At 43.8% G+C, this 21,819-nt stretch overlaps 1 protein-coding gene across 3 annotated transcripts in view; it reads right to left on the bottom strand.

Annotated features, from left to right (window-relative positions):
- LOC139059436 (uncharacterized) overlaps positions 1-21,819 on the bottom strand; it is a 102,222-nt gene that overhangs the window by 55,446 nt on the left and 24,957 nt on the right. For all 3 annotated transcript variants that reach the window (XR_011514187.1, XM_070537871.1, XM_070537870.1), the window contains exon 2: positions 5,616-5,650. Coding sequence is in view for 2 of the 3 variants with exons in the window: in XM_070537871.1 (XP_070393972.1) it covers positions 5,616-5,650 (35 nt within the window). In the remaining variant the exon portion in view is untranslated. The remainder of the gene's footprint in view (positions 1-5,615; positions 5,651-21,819) is intronic.

Genomic DNA, 21,819 nt, shown 5'->3' with positions numbered 1-21,819 from the left:
TATATTAGCATGCCTGTTTTTCGGTGATATGGTCTTCCAGAATTTTGACGGCTTATTCTTGATAACAGATTGAAGATCACATGAACAGAACGTGTGTTTAGCTTTGCGTACAGCTTGACAGTATTTTTGATCAGCTGCTTTGTGGTTAAGCCGTGATTGTGGGGTTCTTAATTGTTTAGCTTTCCTAAATAAACATTTCTTTTTGTTCTTTAGCGTGCGCAAAGACCTGTGAAACCAAGGCTTTGATATATTAACCCAGAAGGAAATGCGCGGTATGTATGAGTGAACAAGGTCAGTTAATTTTTCTTTAAATAAAGTCCAGTTTTCGTGGACCGGTCTGCCAGGAAAAGTAGGAATATATGTGCGGCAAAAGTTTTCTAAACTGAGGTTGATGGAATCGTAGTCTCCTTTTTTATAATCCAAGATTTGTTTGGACCATGTGATATGCTGATAAAAAGATGTAATTGTAAATTCGAGAAGCAGATGGTCACTAAATCGTTCACAAAAAGACACTGGGCTGATAAACTCGGGAGCAGTCGTAAGGATCAAATCCAAGATGTTATCACCGCGGGTAGGTTGATTTATTATCTGGACAAATGAAAAATCTAGACTAAACTCTATGAATTCATTAGAGTCGGTAGAAGAAGATGTTAGGTTTTTCCAGTCAATGTCAGGATAGTTGAAGTCACCCAAAAGGAAGATATGAGCTGTTTGGAATTTCTGTTTAATTGCACTAAGGTTATCGGTCAAGTCTGAAATGAACGAGCTCGTATGATCTGGTGCTTTGTAACATACCCCAAGTAGGCACTTGTGCGCCTGTGAAGGAATATAAACCCACAAGATTTCCAGTGGGGAGGAAACATGTTCTATCTGTTTCTTTATGGCGACTAGGACGCCACCTCCCCTTCTGGGTCCGATCATTCCGGTGAATGATGTAATCCTCAGTGTCAAATAAAACTTCGTGATCAGGAACATCTAAGCCACGTTTCTGTTAATAATAAGATGCTTTCTAAGTGAGAGCATAGTTCAGTGCACTTGGGGAGAATGCTACGAATATTAGTGAAAGATACTTTAAGCTCCAATAGTCGACTACAAGCATTTGAAGCTCGATTACTAATATCCTGTGGACGTGTTGCCGGGGCGCGGTTGAGCTATCTGGAAGACTGTATCACAGTGTTTGAAGGAGAATCATACATGTATACCTGTTTATCAATCCTCAACTTATCAACGTTAAGCTTGAAAGGCATCTTTTTAGATTTAGCATAGTCAAGCAGATTTTTTCTGGCAATGCGTGTTTGAAGGGAAAAATCCTCATGCACGGCAAAGCCAGTGTCCTTGAATTTATAGCCCTGTTCGAAAACACGTTGCCCGTCTTTAAAGGAGGTAAATTTAGCTATGATAGGCCTACGTTTATCTTCATGATACTGGCCGAGGCGGTGGGCGCGTTCAATTTGTGAAGACTGCAGATTGATACCAAGATGATTCGTGCAGAGTGCTATAACTTTTTCCTCGGCTGTGCACCATGACTCTGAAGCATCGTCAGAAATACCGAAGAAAAGCAAATTTGATCGTCGCATTCGGTTTTCCGCGTCTTCACAGCGGGAGTGTGGTATCCTTAGTTTGTCCGGTAAATTACAAGCCAAAATAGATGAGCTGAATTCCAAAGTGCTATGGGCGTTTTTAATCTCCGCAGAGTCAACTTCAATTGCACAGATTCTTGCAGAGAGCTGCCTCAACTCGACATCTACAGATGCCTGCCAATTCTTTATTGCGAGCAGGTCATCCTTAATTTCATCTTGTCCGGATATAATCTGCTGAACTGTTGCTAAGACCTTCGCCAAAACGTCATCATGCTCAAGGCCTGGATTTGTCTCAATATCACCAGACATAATTCTGCCAAAACATGTACACCCAAAAATGAAACAGGAAGTGTGGCTCGGGTATTAATGCCAGTGTCTTGGTGTACTACTCGATTCAGCCGCTGGACTCTGTGAAAGTATCCACTCTTGTTGCATTTCTTTCTCTATGTTCAACTGCAGGCCGCAATTGGTCGTAATGCTGCAGCATCCACAGCACGAAATCCAGCCATTGACAAACATAGGTCTACATAAGGTCTACACAAGTGAGTGTAGCGAATGCCTTGGATGGTGGCGAGAGCGGGCCAACAATGTAGATGTCAAAGTGATAGAAACGGGCATCACAGAGACGAAAGGAGTGCATTGGCGACTTCGTGTGTTGCGTCCTCTTGGAGCGCTGACAGTGAAGGCATTCGCGTGGCAAGCGGCGCATATCAGAGTACACTCAGGTGGCATGCTGGGTGGCACGAACTAGGGGATGACTTGTATGGTGTAGGTTATCAAACACTTGATGAAGGAGTCGGAATGGAATGAATGGCAGTGTTCGACTCCTTGACATGTTGCAAGTGGTAGTGACTGAAGGAAATGGAAAGGAGACGTCTGGAAGCACTAATGACATTGCAGAGGACCGGAGGTCCCGAAGCACGACGTCTAAGTGCTGCACCGTAGCAATTTCTTCGATGTCAAGTGTTGCCGTGGATATTGCGTCGATACAGAAGGCATCTGCAGCTGCGTTGACCGGGCTTTCAATGTATTGTATGCGCACGGTGAACTCGAACATGAAATTGAGGTGCCACCAAAGGTTGCGGGTACAGCTCAAGTTAACAATGGCAAACGGAATCCAGCTTGCAGTTATGGCTGGTTTGCCCATATCTTCAAGTGGGTACGACTGCCACCAAATGTTGTGGGTTCGAGTGTCTTAACTTCTCATGGGCAGTGCCGTTCTACCGCCGAGGAAGAATGGCAGAAAAAGCTAGTTACAGCATGGGATTCCTTTCAAGGATCCCCTGAGCGAGCTGCCGGTACGTGTCCATGCACACGCTGACATATGCTGTTAAGTACGTTGTTAGTGCACACATCAACAATGACGTCAAATCTAGCTAACACCGAGACATTTAAACTGATCAATTATCTTTATTTGTTTGGAGTTAAATATGATACTATTGTGTGGACAAACTGGTTTATATTTCAGCTGGAAGATTACTGCTCGTGTTTTTTTCATTAACATGCATATGATTAGATTGTGACCATTTTCCCAGCGAAGTCATCATCATATTGCACCCTTGTACGAGTTCATGAATGTTATGTCCAGATAAGAAAATGCTTGTACCATCTGCATATAATGTGAATCTGGCATTTGGGTTAATGTTTACAATGTCATTAACATAAATGTTGAAAAGTAGTGGTCCTAATATACTGCCTTGTGGGGCACCAGAATTAATTGGTTTTATTTCCGAGTATGATTATGTATCTTGACAAGTTAACATTTTATTAGATTTGCAGCCTGGCTTCATATTCTGAAGTACCATAGCTTCTCTAGAAGTAACTCGTCATTAACAAGATCAAAATCTTTTGAAAAGTCAAGGAATATTCCCATCACAAAAGTTGTTTTCAAATTGTGACAGAATATATCCTCATTTTTTTTTAACAGCACCAGTTCAGTAGATTTCTTTTTCTGGAATCCGAATTTACATCTGGTGAGCAAATTGTATTTATTTATAAATTTAGTAAATCTAGAATGCCAAATTTTCTCTACCGTAGAATCCCGAGAAATTCCCCACACCCAAAAGATAACCCACTCCTAAGGTCCCAGCTTAGGCATGATAAGGCACCAGTCAGGCATGATAAGGCACCAGTTGTTATCTTGGTAAGTGTTTGCAGTGCACTCATAAAATCATTAGAGTGCGACACCATCCTAAATTCTTTTAAATTCTTAAAACCTTAAATTCTTAAAACCTTGTTAAACCGTACCTCCTTAAACAGTAGTTTCGTTTTAAAAGTAGTAAAGTGAAATCCCTGACTCAGTGGCCATTGAACATAATGCATTTTGTACCTGCATAAACCGTACCAGCTTATTATGTATGTATCAGTTAACACACAGTGTTTCCACTTTTCATTGCACAACCACAGCAGTTTGTCCCCATCGGGCAGCTTGTAAAAACAAACCTCACAGATCAAAACAACGGCCTTCAATCGCATTGTCTGTTTGTGAGTGAAGCCACATCAACATCATTTCGGTGTCGTACAGGCAAAGACTCGGGCCATGCCAAAGCTCGGAAAAAAAGCACCAGGTGCTCAGCACAGAAGAAAAATTACGACATTCGACCCACTAAAGCATATTCTAGTACACTGTAAATACAGCTGCCCTGGCCATTCCAACAGCGGTGACAACAGCCAAGAGTGGACCCAGGGGCACCGGTCACTTAGCAGGAGCATGGAAAAGTCCATTGTAAAGAGCACGAAAATTATAAACTGTGCGCGAAGCGCCCTCGCACGGCGTGCGAAATGTGAACAGCTGAACTCTCTTTATGAGAAGAATCCGCTCGCTGTTCGCAGCCAGCACTGGAGCACACATGCCAAAGGCGCTCTGGCACATCGTACAAAATTTGGTCAATTTTCCGTGTTTGGCACAGGAATTTGCGTTTGTATCAAAACGGCACCATTTGCGCAGGAGTCCCACCTCTGCTTTTTCAATGCCTTGCACTGCGAAGGCTACGGTACGGTGGGGCGTGCCTACAAGTGTCACCTTTGCATAAAGCTCAAGTTTAATTTTTGATGTTAACGTAGACACCACGACTTTCAATTTTGGTGCCTATGACGCAGTAAACATAAGCAAAATGTGGTTGTCCTCAGGAAGCCACAGTGCTTTTAGCCAGTGTACTCGTAACTGAAGCCTGCGGTGGTCGCTGTATCTATGCTACGTAGCCAACCACAACAACCAATAGCAGTCGCATATGGGAATCTGCTTTATTATGAAATAAAGTGTAAGCCTGCCTCCTTAAGAGAATAAGGAGGCAGGTTTCTGTTGAAAAGAGTGTTCGAGAGAAAGGCGACTTCGTGGTCTGCTTGCAAGCTCCACGCACCACATACGACAGTCAAACTTGGCTGATACGTTCACAGCAGCATATGCTACCAACGGAGTATGTTATTTCACCAAGCTCGACGGGTGGTTCAGAGCCCCTTTAATCTATGTGCTACTGCTGCTATGAAGCTTGATTCTGAGACACTATTAAACACTCACTCACGTCACAATGTAATAATGTACCGACAAGGGTAACAGAAAAGACAGGTACCATATTGAAACATTTCATAATCAAGTATGATAAGTGTTGCATAAAGGCAGGTGTCATTAATTTTGCGATAAGTGATCACTCGCCCATTTTCAGTGTCCCAGGTTAACATTTTAAAGAAGCAGGACTAATCTTACTTGTAGCGAGACATAAATCCTGCCACACTGTCACAATTCTGGGACTGGTGCAATGTTGTAAATGAAAATGACCCTGACGCAGCTTATGAGCAGTTTCTGTGCAAAGTTAAGTGGGTTATGAGAATTGTCTTCCTTAAGAAACCTCTAGTAAGTGCAGGAAACATACAAAGCTGTCAATGATTTATGAACTGCTCAACAACATAAGAAAAAGTGACTAGATTTAGAGAGCATTTCTTCAAGTAAGATGTACCGATGGACTGAAAATTTGTACAGCATTTAGAAACCCCGTGAATAAGGATAGTGACATAGCAGAGAAAAATTACTATACTCACCTATCCAGCTCTTCTGCAGGAAGACCTGAAGAACTCTGGAAAAAATTTAAATCAGCAATTGGTCATATACCTCCACGTACTAAATTATTAAAGGATGGGGCTTAGTTCAAAGGTCTTGAACTCCGATACATTTAATGATAATTTTGTCTCTTTCACCCTCTTGTCTATGAATAGCAACATACCGGCAATAATATTTCCTAATGAGCAGACCATTTTCTTAGACTGTGTTAATGAAAGTGAAATAGTTTCGTCTTTTATGAAACCAAATAACAGCAAGTCTATCGACGCATCAGGCATACAAATAACATGAGTTACGTATATTATTGACATTAATTATAGTGCGCTAGTTAATATTTTTAATACATGTCTTGCAACAGGAAGCTTTCCACGTAAAATGCATTATGCAAGAGTCGCCGTATTATACAAGAAAGGTGACAGAAACGAACCTTCCAATTACCGTCCTATTTCTTTTTGGCAGTTGTTTCAAAAAGATTAGAGAAAATTATACTTAAATGTTTCACATCCTTCATTGAACATAAAATTTAATTAATTAATTTATTTAAAATACCTCACAGGTCCATTTAAGGGCATTGGGTAAGGGGGGACACAAAGTGTTTCAACAGGAGTAAACAATATAAATATCAATACAGGCATCACAAGATAAGTAAAGCAACGTTCAATAAATGTTTGTCTAGGCTAAGCTTTAGACAGCGTAAAAACAGTAATATCCTCATACACAAAAAATACAAAAATTCAAGTGTGAAAAACAGGGAAGGAAAGCAGGACAATAACATCCTTATACAATGTTGCTACAGGAAGCTTTGCAATTCTTCGGGAAAAGCGCCACAATTTAAGCATGCTATGTTATCAGGAAAACTGTTCCATACAGTTATGACACACGGCAGTGCTGATGCGTTAAATGACAGTGTATTGCCAAATATGCGCATGAAACTATGGCTATTGTTAAGGCAGCATGACGTGCGCGCTGGTACTTCAAGCGGCAACAGATGAGTTTGTTAACATTCGTTAACCATTTCCTCTCGCTGCCCCAGGATGTGTGAAGATAAAATTGTCAGCAAGTTCGTTGTTTTTATGCATTTCACTTTGAGATATCCTGTGTAGAATGAAAGTAAGTTTAGAGTCAAGTATGATGCCTAAAAACTTCTGATCTTTGTTCACAGGTATTTGTTGCCCATGCATTTCCATATTGGGATCCGCAGCAAGAACTTTCTTTGTGGTGAAAAGAGCACAAGAACTTTTGGGGGGTTCACTCTAAACTTATTTTCGTCTGGCCACTTAGAAACTCTGTTCAAGCACTGTTGTACTTGTCTCTAACACACTGTAAAGTTGCAGGATTTGAAACTTATCTGTATGTCTTCTACATAGATGGAATAAAAAATAGCTGGTGGTAATGACGCACAAAGCGAATTCATATTAACGACAAAGAGCGTGCAACTGAACACAGCTCCCTGAGGTACCCCAATTTTCTGTATGAATGCACACAAGAGTGCATACCTATTTTCAGCCGGAACGTACGGTTGTATAGGTAGCTTTCTATAATGTTTAACATAATGCCGCAGATGCCCACCACCAACGTACAGGTCGCGCAGCATTCCATAACGCTAAGTTGTATCGCGCGCCTTTTGCATATCAAGAAACACAAAGAAGGATTATTTATGTACGAAGGTGTCACGAATGTTTGCTTCAATGTGCATGAGATCGTCGGTTGTAGACTGCCCTTCTCTAAAACTGCACTGATATGAATAAAGAATTGTTTGACTGAAAAAAGTGTAGAAGGTGACGGTTTAACATTTTTTCAAAAAGTTTGCAAATACAAATTGTGAGGGCAATTAGGCAGTAACTTGTTGCTAATGTGGGGTCTTTGCCTTGTTTTAAAATCAGGTCAAGGAATGTAAAAGTTGTGGTAACACTCCGTGTCTATTTGATCATATGTTCTGGCTGTGCCCCAACCAAAGGGCTTCGGATCTCAACAGTGAGGAGGACTGGAGTCGGCGCATATCCAGCGATGTCCTCCAAGATCAACTCCTGGCCGTCCGGAGAGCTCACGACATCGGGAAAGCCTTTGGCCTACCGGTGCCTACGTGGGCGGAGCCACCGACATAGCCCGGGGGCTTGTGCCCTCGGACCCTAGTTTCTCTGGACTAAAATAAAGTTCTTGCCATGCCATGCCAAGGGATTCTTTACCATCTCTACCGTGTGCATGAGCAGTGTTTGTAATTAACATGTTAAAAACCAGTATATTGTTGCGAAAATAGTATAGCACAGGCCCCTTTCTTTCCACAAATGTGGGTTCCTCGATGCGGGGGAAGCCTTTGTGCGGAAATAACCACAACAGTGCCTCGGGCACGTTCTCCCGCCCAGCCAACGCTGCCGTACCTGACAGTCACTTCATGAACGCGTCGCACCCTCTTCTCACGCTCGGCTGTATGGGACGTGAAAAATTGATTACTTTTGGGCAAATTTATTTTTTATGCGGAGTATTTTCACAACCATTTTTGGACTCTTAAACTCTGGCCTTTATTGGATCCTGTCGGCCAGCCGGATGGGTCGAAATAGGCCATTGGTGGAGAAGCCTGCACCTCCCGCCGACCCGTGGGTCCCTTGAATGCTGCAGAAACTCATTTAAGGAATGGTCCGAGAAGTTTTGGAGAGAGCAAGGAGACAGCAGCACACAGGCGGGACTTCACCACCTGCCGGTCAGGCATGCCGTCGACGATCGGTGTGTCATCGTTTTGTATTTTATATGTGTAGAGCATAAATCTAAATGCTAAGTTAATAAACCTAGTTATTCAAATGGCACTTCTCATCTTCATAACTGCGGATCTGGCCTTGCCCCTGCCTGAACTCATCCCCTCTCATTGTTGTCTCCCTGGTGAGCTGATGCGTCAGAAAAGTAACAAATGCATCACTTCGCTACAACATTCCCTAGATGTCTAAAAAAGCTAAGGTAGTTCCTCTTCACAAAAAGGGTGACAACGCTGGTCTCTAACTATCATCCTATATGTATTTTATCTTCAATTAGTGAAGTTGTAGAAAAGTTATTGCTTTATCGTATTAACAACTACCTTAAATTTAGCTTGCTGAAACCTAGTCATTTCAGTATAAGTTCAGGAAGTTCACCTAACTTTGCTTTGCTAACATCAACTGATTATATTATTATTCACTTGATCTCGGGTACATGTGGGCTCAGCCTTTTAAGACTACTAAAACCTTTGATACAATGAACCATAATGTTCATCATCAGCAGCAGCAGCCTATTTTATGTCGACTCCAGGATGAAGGCCTCTCCCAGCGATCTCCAATTACGCCTGTCCTGCACCAACCCATTAACTAGCGCCCGTGAATTTTCCAATTTCATCGCCCACCCCTCTTCTGCCGTCCTCGACTGTGCTTCCCTTCTCTTGGCACCCATCCTGTAACCCTAATGGTTCGCCGGTTATTTAACCTGCACATTAGGTTACCTCCTTCTGTTTCGTAACGTTATGCCTAGAATTCTTCGTTACATTGCTCTTTGCGCAGTCTTTAACTTGTTCTCAAGCTTCTTTGTCAGTCTGCAAGTTTCCACCCCATATGTCAGCAGTAAATAAAATGCACTGATTGTACACCTTCCTTATCAATGACAATGGTAAGTTTCCAGTCAGGAGATGACAATGTCTGCTGCATGTGCTCCAACCCATTTTTATTCTGTGAATTACATTCTCATGATCAGGGTTCCCTGTGATTAATTGTCCAAGGTAAATGTACTCCTTCACAGACTCCAAAGGCTGACTGACGATCCTAAACTCTGGTTCCCTTGTCCGGCTATTCATGAGTATCTTTGTTTTGCACATATTAATCTTCAACCCAATTCTTACTCTCTCTGTTCAGGTTGTTAGGAATGGCCGTACGGGGTGGCAACTTGCCAGCTTTCAGCCCGCTGCACGTGTTCCAAGCCCACTAGACAGGGAGCCCTTCCGAGAACTGAGGATGACCGGCAGCCAATTGGCGCGCGGTCAGCTCAGGAATGTGGTACGGAGCAGAGTTCTACGAAGCCCTCGGTCATCGACACCGAGAGCTATGCGGCACCGCGAGCTATGCAGCACCGAGAGTTCTACAAAGCCCTCTGACGTCGGCTCCGGTGCCTTTGTGTGTGGGCGCTCGAACTTGTGTGCCTTGGTGTGTGTGGGCCGTACTGCGGGGCGGCGGCAAGTTTACAATGATTGGACGAACATTCCCGACCACTCGGACTCCGTCCACGCCGAACGATGACGTCGAACTATGACGTCAAGCGGAGAGCTTATAAGCAGCGTTTGCCGGCTGCTAGGGCGTGCTCGTGTCGTGCTCGTGTCATGCTCGTCGTCGGGAGCTGAGTGCTCGTTGTCATGCTCGAAATGTAGTAGTGAGCTGTGTGCTCGTAAACTGTTTGCTGTATGCTAGTTTTGCGGGCTCCATATGGGAGTCGCGCTAGACTGCCAATGTATCTTGTCTTAAAATGTAAAATCCTGTAAATAAATCCTGTTCCCCAAGTTCATCCCTACGTCTACGACCTTCAACTCTTACGTCTGGTGGCAGCGGCGAGATAGTCCGACGACTCCTACATCTGGTTGACAGCAGTAGGATCGTCCGCCAAATCTTACAAGGTCCACAATCATTTGTTCTAACTCAACTCCAGTGTTGCTGAACAAAATGTCATCAGCAAACCAAAGGTTGCTGAGATACTCACAGCCGATCCTTACTCCTGAACCTTCCCAAATTAATAGCTTGGATACTTCTTCTAAGGACGCAGTGAACAGCATTGGAGAGATTGCGTCTCCTTGTCTGGCCTCTTTCTTTATAGGTATCTCCCTGCTTTTCTTGTGGAGAATAAAGGCGCAGCGCCTATAGAGTTTCCAATATATTTACGTAAGCGTTCAGTACTCCTTGATTACGTAATGCCTCTATGACTGCTGTTATCTCTACTGAATCAAATGCCTTTTCGTAATCTACGAAAGCCATATAGAGAAGTTGATCATACTCTGTGGATTTCTCAATTACCTGATCGATGACATGGATGTTATCCATTGTAAAGTATCCCTTCCTGAAGCCAGCCTGTTCCCTTGGTTGGGAAAAGTTTAGTGTTGCCCTTATTTTATTGCGAGTTATCTTGGTGAATATTTTATATAATACTGGGAGTAAGCTAAAGGGCCTATAGTTTTTCGATTCTTTAACATCTCCCTTTTTGTGGATTAGTATAACGTTTGCAATCTTCCAGTTTTCTGGGACCCTTGAAGTTTGATCTCTATAGATATGAGTATCGCTTCTGCTGTATAAACAGGAAGCTCCCCCATCGGTAAAAATCTTCACAGCACAGCCGTACCTGAGTAAAGTGAATGTAGGGACACACACTAGATAAGAAAAAGGATTGGGAGACCTGGGTGATGCACTATAGTACTGTGCATGCACATTTCTCGAGCGTCACCACATTTTTGGATCTGATTTGATTGCAAAAGTGCCCTCTTAAAGCTAAAACTAGCTGTCTACAGCATTACTGGCCCCTTCAGGTCGCCACTCAAATGAAAAGGACGTTGATTGTGCAATGGCTTGATCATTATCGACAAAGCAAGCTTGTACGCGTGTTTTGCTAAATCTCCCGTTTTTTTTATCATTGTGCACTTTTATTTTCATGCAGAATAAGCGGAGGCCATTCCATCGTAAACCGCTGCTGCTATCATCTGGAGACTGTACAGGCATCGGAAGCTGCTTGGTTGTGCGTGTGTGTCTGGTGAAACTTTAGGAATCTGCTGTGCAACGCCAAGGCATGTTTCGTGAACTAGAGGCAACTACTCCATTTTTTTTAACTTGGTACAGTGCAAGTGCTGGATTTTTTTTATGGCATTGGAACGATTCTGCCTGTCATCTGCATCGTCAAATTACTTGCATAGTTGTGCTCTTCCTAGGGTCCATCAATGTGGTTTGTGCAGAATTTGTGTGCAGGAAATTTTTACTGTTTTTTTTTTTCGTCATGGCCGTATTCTATGTTGGTGAAATTGCTACCGCAGCAAAGCCATGACTTTATGAAACATTGTTATTCTTTTCTACAATACTTCTGTGCAAAGGCCTTACATTAGACACAAGATCTTTTTTACCTCAATATTTCAGAGTATTTCTGTTAGTCCTGTATGTGCATTTACCTGTCGCCAACGCACCAGTGCATGGTTCGTACACAATGCAGTGCACAAGCGGCAAAAACCAAATGCATGTGTGAAACGCTAAGGCAGTTCATTCCGTGGGAGCATTGCCCAAATTTCTCTGGACAGAGGCAGTTGGCTTGCCAGGAATAAATTCAACTGTTTCGCAATCTTGCTCATCTGCCCAACACTGGATGACATCTAAGAGACTGTTTCCTCTTTGTCCTGGTGACAGCTTGTGAAGGAAGGTGTCAGGATTCATGACTGCATATGGTGAGTGCATGGCTTTTCACCGAGATATCACTTGGCTTTACATATTTTTGGGGGAAGTACAAAGCAGCGATTTTTCTTTAGCCATTGACGGAAGTTTTGAGTACATTGAGGTTGCTATAGGGTGAAGATTTAGCAGCACTAAAGCCAGCCATGAACTTGAACACACTAAACAAGCTGGAGTTGTTTAACTTGGCCAGAGAGTTGAGCCTCCAAACTGCCGAATTGAAGAGAAAGCCAGAGATCATTGAGGCGATCGAAGCAATCGGGGCAGACGACGAACTGAAGGAATGCCTATAGAGCACTACACGTAAGGAGGAATAGCGCAAGCGCCTACGAGAAAAAGAGCTCGAGCGGGCAGCATTTGAGGCTAAAGAAGAGCGCAACCATGCTGCACGCGACACAATCGAAATGAGGCACCTAGATATTGAGTTTCTGAAGGCTGAAAATACTGAAAGACCTAGCATAGAGGCACGAGAAAGTGAACGCAGAATGAGACTTGATGGCATCCGACACAGTAGTAGGGGAGATAGGTCTTTTTCTAGCGCAGTTTGAGCGCCCAGGTGAGAAGGCAAAATTTGCAAGAAGCACGCGGTCGCAACGCTTGCTTAAGTTGTTGCCACGTGAGGTAGCTGATATCATTGCCTGCATGGGGAAAGAAGCAGAGGACTTTGATAAATTCAAAGCGAGTCTGCTTAAAAAGCACAGATTATCAGCAGAAGCACTCAGGTGAAAATTCAGGGAACTCGAGAAAACCAAAAGTGAGTCATACTCAGACTTCGCGTACACTTTGGAGGTAAACCTGAAAGAACGGCTCAGAGAAGAGAGTGCACTCGGCGACACAGAAAAGACAATGCAGTAGGTTGCATTAGAACAGTTCTTCCGCCAGCCGCCCGAAAACTTATTGGGTTCAGGATAAGCCAGGTGCGGACACTCACGAGAGCGGCCAATCTCGCCAAGGCGTATGTAACTCGCTGTGCATTCGAAGGCGAAGAAGCTCCTGAGGAGATGAATAAATACAGTCCCGACAAGCCAGAGCGATGGTCAAAGTTGAGTCAGTACAAATCAAAGGAAAGGTCAGATTCGGTGAAAAATAGTGACAAGAACAGCAAGGGAAAGGAGGAGTCACCCGACCACAGGGCAGAAAGGCAAAAGAAAAAAGCGTTCGAGGCAAAGAAACAAGTAGTTTGCTACAACTGCTAAGAAACGGGGCATATCTCCATGGGGTGCAAAAATCCCAAACTAGTGTTGATGTCACTAAGTAGCAATAAGAAAAATCTGAAATTGCTAGAACCGTACATTCGAGACCTCATGGTAAACGGCAAACCGTGTCGGGTACTTCGCGACTCAAAAGCCACAATGGATGTGGTGCACCCGTCGTACATGGAGGAAGGCAAGTTCACGGGAGAATGTGCTTGGATAACGCCTGCTTAACCTCCGCTGCGGGTCGGCCCGGCATTGCACTATCTCCGGGATCGGCCCATGTATGGGGAGTTTTTCGCTTACCACGCCAACACGAACATTTCATTGGACGGTAGAGGTATACCGCTTCGCCGTAATAATACCAATTTTCAAATGAGGCAATTGTGTTTCTCCACTTAATTATTGTCCAATCTCCTTAACCAGCACTACTCGTAAATTACTTGAACATATCATACACAGTCAAGTCATCAACTTCCTTGAAGAGCATAACATTATTTTCAAGCATCAGCACAGTTTTTGCGAAGGCTACTCATGCGACACCCTACTTCCCGGATTTATTAACGACATACACGCTGGATTTCAAGTTGATGCAATATTACTTTTATATTTTTCTAAGGCATTTGATCGCATTCCAGACACTAGGTTGTTACTTGAATTTTTACAACTTAACATTCACTCTAATGTAATTGCATGGATCATCAATTTGCTCTCATCTAGAATTAAGTTTACATCAGTTAACAATTCTACCTCATCTTATGCTGATGTTACGTCTGGAGTACCACAAGGCAGCGTACTTAGACCTTTACTCTCTCCAATCTATATTAATGATTTACCCAGGTACATGAGGTACAAAATCAGACTATTTGCAGATGATTGTATATTGTATCAATGTGCAACAAGTAACACTCATAGCCACTTAGTAAAAACTGGCCTAGAAGTGATATGTGCATGGTGTTACAATTTGTTAATGCCATTAAATATTTCCAAAACTAAACTCATGTCTTTCACTAATAGACCACCTACTCCCTCGATAACAACGCTGTGTAGAACTCGCCACAACTTACAAGTACTTTGGTATCAAGCCCAAACACCATCAGAGGGACGGCTCTGAGTGACAAAACGAGCCATCGCGCAAACAGGTCGGACATTCTTTTCACTCGATTGCTCAGTTATGGAAATCTATAATACATCGCTCGTCGCTCGGAAGTGCTATGAGCGACTATGAGTTCAGAGGGTGTATATGGATGACAGCGCAAGTAAGAGAGAAAAGGCGATGGGAGAAACTCGTTTTCCCCCCAACAGGTTGAATGTGCACAATGCCCTCTGGAGCTCCATGGCCGTCGTCACTTTAGCTGCTTGACAGCTGTAATTATCCGTGACTCCCCGCAGAAGCACTGCAGAAACTACAGCGCTTCCCTTTCTACTAACGTGCATGGCCAGATGGGACACAGATAGAACTGTAGAGAGGAGGAGAGGGAGAAGAGGCAGTTCCAATATAAAAGAGGGGGGAGGTGATGTGTGAAGGCAAGGAAACAGGGTGTCTACCAAGTTGGCATTCCCAAGTTCCCTGAGTATTCCAGATTTTCCCTGAGTGCCTTTGCAAAATTCCCTGAGTGATTCAGAACTGTTTTATGTCAAGACAGGCTGAAACCATATCGCCCGATGCTGTCACTCTCTAGTAAGCATAAGAAGAAAATTTTTAAAAAGAACTTATGCCAATTTGAATACTAAGGAGTAGTGTTTATGTTATTCAAGAAGAGAATCGAAGGGAGGGGCTAGTAAAATGCACAGCAAATAAAGTGTCTTCTAAAAAAAATTTCAAATCGAGTCGGACACTCTCAAATACGAATAAAAAGGAGATGCATACAGAAGCAAATATTTTCGAATATGAGCTATTTCTATCAACTGATAGCAAGCTCAGTGGTATGAGGCCCGAACTTTGTCACAATTGACATTCTCCCTCAACAGCTCGTAAGCCAACCTCAACTGTCATGACATACTCTCAGGCTGCGCACGACGCCTTAGTGTTGTGTTTCACTGCTTTAAAGAGTTTATTTTAGTTTGGATGAGGGACACCTGCATCTCGGCATCAGCCAACAGTTTGTTTTTTGAGCTCAAGCTCCTTCAAAACGGCAGCAGCACGCACGCTTCCTTTCCCGTTCATTTCTCAATGCGTAGGTCCTTTCTGTTCTTGTCCTCCTTCCGCCACTCCTTCGTCCCACGGACCATTTGAAGCATCTTCTTGACCAGTTGCACAGTCCACGTGCGATTTTTCTAACTCCCTAGGGGGCTCAAAAACATCCGAAAAATCGGCCAGTTAGAAAAAATAAATGCATGTCATTTGCTGGCCATAAGGGCTCAAACCGCCACAGGCACATTCGAAAACACCTTGAAGGCCTGTCGATACTGTTAGGAACGGCCTGCTCAGGTGCAAGTTTTGCTAGCCAGTTGCGACAGCGACGGCAACCTTTGCTTGGAACGCCACCATTACGCTCTAGCCTCGTCGCCATTTTGACTAAACGCGGTCGGCGAATCAACTATTGATACTGAGCCCGCCACCGCCCACCTGGTGGGCCGCAAGCGGGGGAGTGCCCGCGGGAATGCCTACAGATGCCTCTTCCCACGCGCCGTTCGAGACGCAAGACAAGTCGGCCACGCTGCGGGGGTCAGCTCAGAGTTCTGCGAAGTCCGTGTGACGTCGGTTCTGGACCGTGAACCTGTGTGTGTGTGTGCGTGTCTGTATAAGCCGTCCCGCGGAGAGGCGGCTTGTTTACGGTAGCTGGACGAACGTTTCCGTCACCTTGGAATCGAGGGGGGACCGAGTGCTCATAAACCGCTGTTGTGCGGATGCTCGAGGAGTTTCTCAAGCAGTCATGTTAGATTGATGCACTTTTCTCTCGCAGTCATGTTAGACTGATGTACTTTCTCTCGCAGTCATGCTAGACTGATGTAGATACTGTAAATAAACCCACATTCCTCGTTCTCGATGAGAAGCAGTCCTTCCCTTCAACAACGTCCTCAGCGTGGATAAGTTGGACGACGGCATATCAGCTACATTCTAATTCAGGGGGCACGACATCGTTTTAGACATGGAGCATTCACCGATGCTTCTGTTCCAGGTGCACCTACTTCTGCTGGCCCTGCCGCTGTCTACCGCATCATGTACTACTCACGAAGCAGTCAGCATGCCAGCAACTAACCGCTCTGTGGAATGCCCGACATCGCCAAAGTTGGGATTCATTCCGGCCTGCTGCTGGCAACGAGGAATATCAAGACGACATGCCGGCACTATCAGCACAGGATACGCAGCTTATAAGCAGTCATTCGGCGGCGCCCGGCTGGGGCACAACATCGTTTTAGACATGGAGCATTCACCGATGCTTCTGTTCCAGGTTAGTTACCTGAATGGTTGTTCTTGCCTGAAGAGCAGCAATCGCTGTCTTTTTGTGGTGTCGTGCCCCAGCGAGCTGCCACTTGCTATCAAACGCTATAAGAACTTGTTGTGCTTGTTCATATGTCGGGTACGCTTACTTCTTTCTGGAGACGTCGAATCAAATCCTGGTCCTGTTGACCTAGCTACCATTTTGGAAGCGTTGCGACGTATCGAAACTGGTCAAGATGAAATTCGAAATGACCTGCGAGCCCTTAAAAGTTGGCAGGCATCTGTCGATGGTCAACTGAAACAGTTATCCATTAGGCTTCAGACTGTTGAGGGTGATCTCGAATCGATTAAAAGTTTTGGCAATAGGTCATCATCCGAGTCTCCTGAAGAATGCCATGCTATCTCGAGGCAGCTTAAAACAATAGAGATGCGTTGCGAGGATGCCGAAAAAAGACTTCGGCGGTGTAATTTACTCTTCTTTGGCATCCCTGATGATCGAAACGAATCATGGCCATCATCCGAATCTAAAGTTATCAACTTGTGCAGTGAACACCTTGGCATCACCATAGAACCCACCAAAATAGAACGTGCACACCGCCTTGGCCAGTTCAACAGAGAGAAGAACAGGCCAATAATTGCTAAATTTACGTTTTTTAAAGATAAACAAAGCATAATAGAAAATGGCTACAAATTCAAAGGCACGGAATTCGCTGTTCGCAAAGATTTTTCGCTCCAAACACGCATTGCCCGACGCAAGCTCATTGCCTTCGCGAAAACCAAGGGCGTACCGTTGAAGTTAACCCTCGACAAACTGCGAGTAGATAACACTACTTACAAGTATGACTCGCTTTCCGATACCGTAGTACCAATTTCGCGATAGCTAGAACTTAACCCGATAACATGCGTGTCTGACAACCCCTCTGCTGCGCAACATACACACACCGAGCCTTCGTACCTAGCTTTATCATTTACTAACATTCGTAGTATAATTTCTAAACGCACCGAAATCGTATCGTACTTGGAAAATAGTAACTGTGATATTTTGGCACTAACGGAAACTTGGCTCTGTGGCGGCGTGAATGACAGCGAAGTTTTTTCTGATACGGAGGACTATGTCATTTATCGCCGAGACAGACATAATCGAAGGGGAGGTGGTGTCTTGCTGGCAATAAAGAAGCACATCACTTCGTTTATAGTACCGATACCCTCCACTATTGAGATAGTGTGGGTTTGTGTCACATCGACACTATCAAAGTCACTTTACGGAGTGTGTTACAGGCCTCCTGACAGCACTGATAACTTTGTTTCTAACTTGCGTGAGAGCCTTACCGCTGTTCATTCTAAATTCCCAAAAGCTGATATACTCATTCTTGGCGATTTTAATTTCCCAGACATAGATTGGCCTAACTTAAGAGGCAATTCACGTGCATCTAATGACTTTGTCCAGCTCATCCTTGATTTTTTTTTTGAGCAACTAGTCCTCCAACCAATGCGCATTACTACCGTCTTAGACCTTGTTCTAACAACAGCACCTAATAGAGTTAGCACCATTTCAATCACTGATGGGTTCAGTGACCACTCGTTATTAGAATTTACAGTTCGCACACCTTCATGCACACGTAATCTAACAACAAAATGAATATTTGACTATAAAAGAGCAGACTATAATGCCATTAACCGAGATTTACAAAGCTCTTCATCTAGATTTATCGCAACATTTTCTCAACGATCAATCAACAAAAATTGGTGCCTGTTTAAGGAACAACTACTAGGTTTAGCAAATAAATACATACCTCAGATCTCATTTCGCACCAACTGCTCCAAACCATGGTTTAATAAAACTTTGAATGCGTTAAAAAACAAAAAAAAATGTTTATACAGGGCAGCCAAAAGCGTCAACACGTTAGGTTCGTGGAATAAACATAAAGCCTGCGAAAAAGCCTACTGCAGTTCCCTTCGTCGTGCAAAGCATAAATTCTTTTCCGATGACCTTCAGTCAATGATAAAAAATAATCCTAAGAAATTCTGGAAAACGATATCTCCTTCAAACAGCACTGACACTCCCACTCTCGTGGATAGCACTGGTCTTCCCATACCGCGAGAGCGCTGCGCATCTGTATTTAACAACTACTTTCTTTCCACGTTCACAAAGGAAGACCTTTCCAATATGCCAAAGATGGCAGACTCTGATTACCAATATATGACTCCTATTACTGTAACAGCCGCTGGAATCGCTACTTTGATTAACAATCTCAAATTATCGAGTAGTTCCGGATTTGATGGCATCAACACTAAAATCCTAAAGAATACAGTCATCATCATCATCATCAGCCTGGTTACGCCCACTGCAGGACAAAGGCCTCTCCCATACTTCTCCAACAACCCCGGTCATGTACTAATTGTGGCCATGCCGTCCCTGCAAACTTCTTAATCTCATCCGCCCACCTAACTTTCTGCCGCCCCCTGCTACGGTTCCCTTCCCTTGGGATCCAGTCCGTAACCCTTAATGACCATCGGTTATCCTCCCTCCTCATTACATGTCCTGCCCATGCCCATTTCTTTTTCTTGATTTCAACTAAGATGTCATTAACTCGCGTTTGTTCCCTCACCCAATCTGCTCTTTTCTTATCCCTTAACGTTACACCTATCATTCTTCTTTCCATAGCTCGTTGTGCCGTCCTCAATTTGAGTAGAACCCTTTTCGTAAGCCTCCAGGTTTCTGCCCCGTAGGGGAGTACTGGTAAGACGCAGCTATTATACACTTTCCTCTTGAGGGATAATGGCAACCTGCTGTTCATGATCTGAGATTAATGCCTGCCAAACGCACCCCAGTCCATTCTTATTCTTCTGATTATTTCTGTCTCATGATCCGGATCTGCCGTCACTACCTGCCCTAAGTAGATGTATTCCCTTACTACTTCCAGTGCCTCGCTGCCTATTGTAAATTGCTGTTCTCTTCCGAGACTGTTAAACATTACTTTAGTTTTCTGCAGATTAATTTTTAAACCCACTCTTCTGCTTTGCCTCTCCAGGTCAGTGAGCATGCATTGCAATTGGTCCCCTGAGTTACTAAGCAAGGCAATATCATCAGCAAATCGCAAGTTACGAAGGTATTCTCCATTAACTTTTATCCCCAACTCTTCCCAATCCAGGTCTCTGAATACCTCCTGTAAGCACGCTGTGAATAGCATTGGAGATATCGTATCTCCCTGCCTGACGCCTTTCTTTATTGGAATTTTGTTGCTTGCTTTATGGAGGACTACGGTGGCTGTGGAGCCGCTATAGATATCTTTCAGTATTTTTACATACGGCTCGTCTACACCCTGATTCCGTAATGCCTCCATGACTGCTGAGGTTTCGACAGAATCGAACGCTTTCTCGTAATCAATGAAAGCTATATATAAGGGTCGGTTATATTCAGCACATTTCTCTATCACCTGATTGATAGTGTGAATATGATCTATTGTTGAGTAGCCTTTACGGAATCCTGCCTGGTCCTTTGCTTGACAGAAGTCTAAGGTGCTCCTGATTCTATTTGCGATTACCTTAGTAAATAGTTTGTAGGCAACGGACAGTAAGCTGATCGGTCTATAATTTTTCAAGTCTTTGGCGTCCCCTTTCTTATGGATTAGGATTATGTTAGCGTTCTTCCAAGATTCCGGTACGCTCGAGGTCATGAGGCATTGCGTATACACGGTGGCCAGTCTCTCTAGAACAATCTGCCCACCATCCTTCAACAAATCTGCTGTTACCTGATCCTCCCCAGCTGCCTTCCCCCTTTGCATATCTCCTAACGCTTTCTTTACTTCTTCCGGCGTTACCTTTGGGATTTCGAATTCCTCTAGACTATTTTCGCTTCCATTATCGTCGTGGGTGCCACTGGTACTGTATAAATCTCTGTAGAAGTCCTCAGCCACTTGAACTATCTCATCCATATTAGTTATGATATTGCCGGCTTTGTCTCTTAACGCATACATCTGATTCTTGCCAATTCCTAGTTTCTTCTTCACTGTTTTTAGGCTTCCTCCATTCCTGAGAGCATGTTCAATTCTATCCATATTATACTTCCTGATGTCAGCTGTCTTACGCTTGTTGATTAACTTCGAAAGTTCTGCCAGTTCTATTCTAGCTGTAGGGTTAGAGGCTTTCATACATTGGCGTTTCTTGATCAGATCTTTCGTCTCCTGTGATAGTTTACTGGTATCTTGCCTAACGGAGTTGCCACCGACTTCCATTGCACACTCCTTAATGATGCCCACAAGATTCATTGCTTCAACACTAAGATCCTCTTCCTGAGTTAAAGCCGAGTACCTGTTCTGTAGCTTGATCTGGGATTCCTCTATTTTCCCTCTTACCGCTAACTCATTGATCGGCTTCTTATGTACCAGTTTCTTCCGTTCCCTTCTCAGGTCTAGGCTTATTCGAGTTCTTACCATCCTGTGGTCACTACAGCGCACCTTGCCGAGCACGTCCACATCTTGTATGATGCCAGGGTTAGCGCAGAGTATGAAGTCTATTTCATTTCTAGTCTCGCCGTTCGGGCTCCTCCACGTCCACTTTCGGCTATCCCGCTTGCGGAAGAAGGTATTCATTATCCTCATATTATTCTGTTCCGCAAACTCTACTAATAACTCTCCCCTGCTATTCCTAGTGCCTATGCCATATTCCCCCACTGCTTTGTCTCAGTAGTCCCTTCCAGTACAATCCTTAGTTACATATTTCAGCAGTCACTGTCAACAGGGGAGCTGCCGAATGATTGGAAAGTTGGCAAAATCATACCCATTTTCAAGTCAGGTGACAAGAGCGATGTGAGTAATTACCGTCCAATATCACTAACCAGCGTTCCCTGCAAGTTACTCGAACACATCATTTTTACTAATGTCGTTCATCACTTAGAATGTAATAACTTCTTTTTTAAACATCAGCATGGATTCAGAAAAGGCCTTTCATGTTAGACAACTAATTGAATTCACTACGGATCTTTTTCAAAATATGGACGACAATGCTCAGACTGACTCAATATTCATCGACTTCTCTAAAGCATTTGATCGCGTGGCTCACTGTCGCCTCATTTCTAAACTCTCATGCTTAAACCTTGACGACCTAATAATTTCTTGGATAAGAAACTTTTTGTCTTTTCGAAAGCAGTCCACTGTCATTGACCAGTACTCTTCCCCTTTCA

Source organism: Dermacentor albipictus, chromosome 4 (genome assembly GCF_038994185.2).
Source record: "Dermacentor albipictus isolate Rhodes 1998 colony chromosome 4, USDA_Dalb.pri_finalv2, whole genome shotgun sequence".
NCBI lineage: Eukaryota > Metazoa > Arthropoda > Arachnida > Ixodida > Ixodidae > Dermacentor > Dermacentor albipictus.
This window is presented reverse-complemented; position numbering and strand designations above follow the sequence as displayed.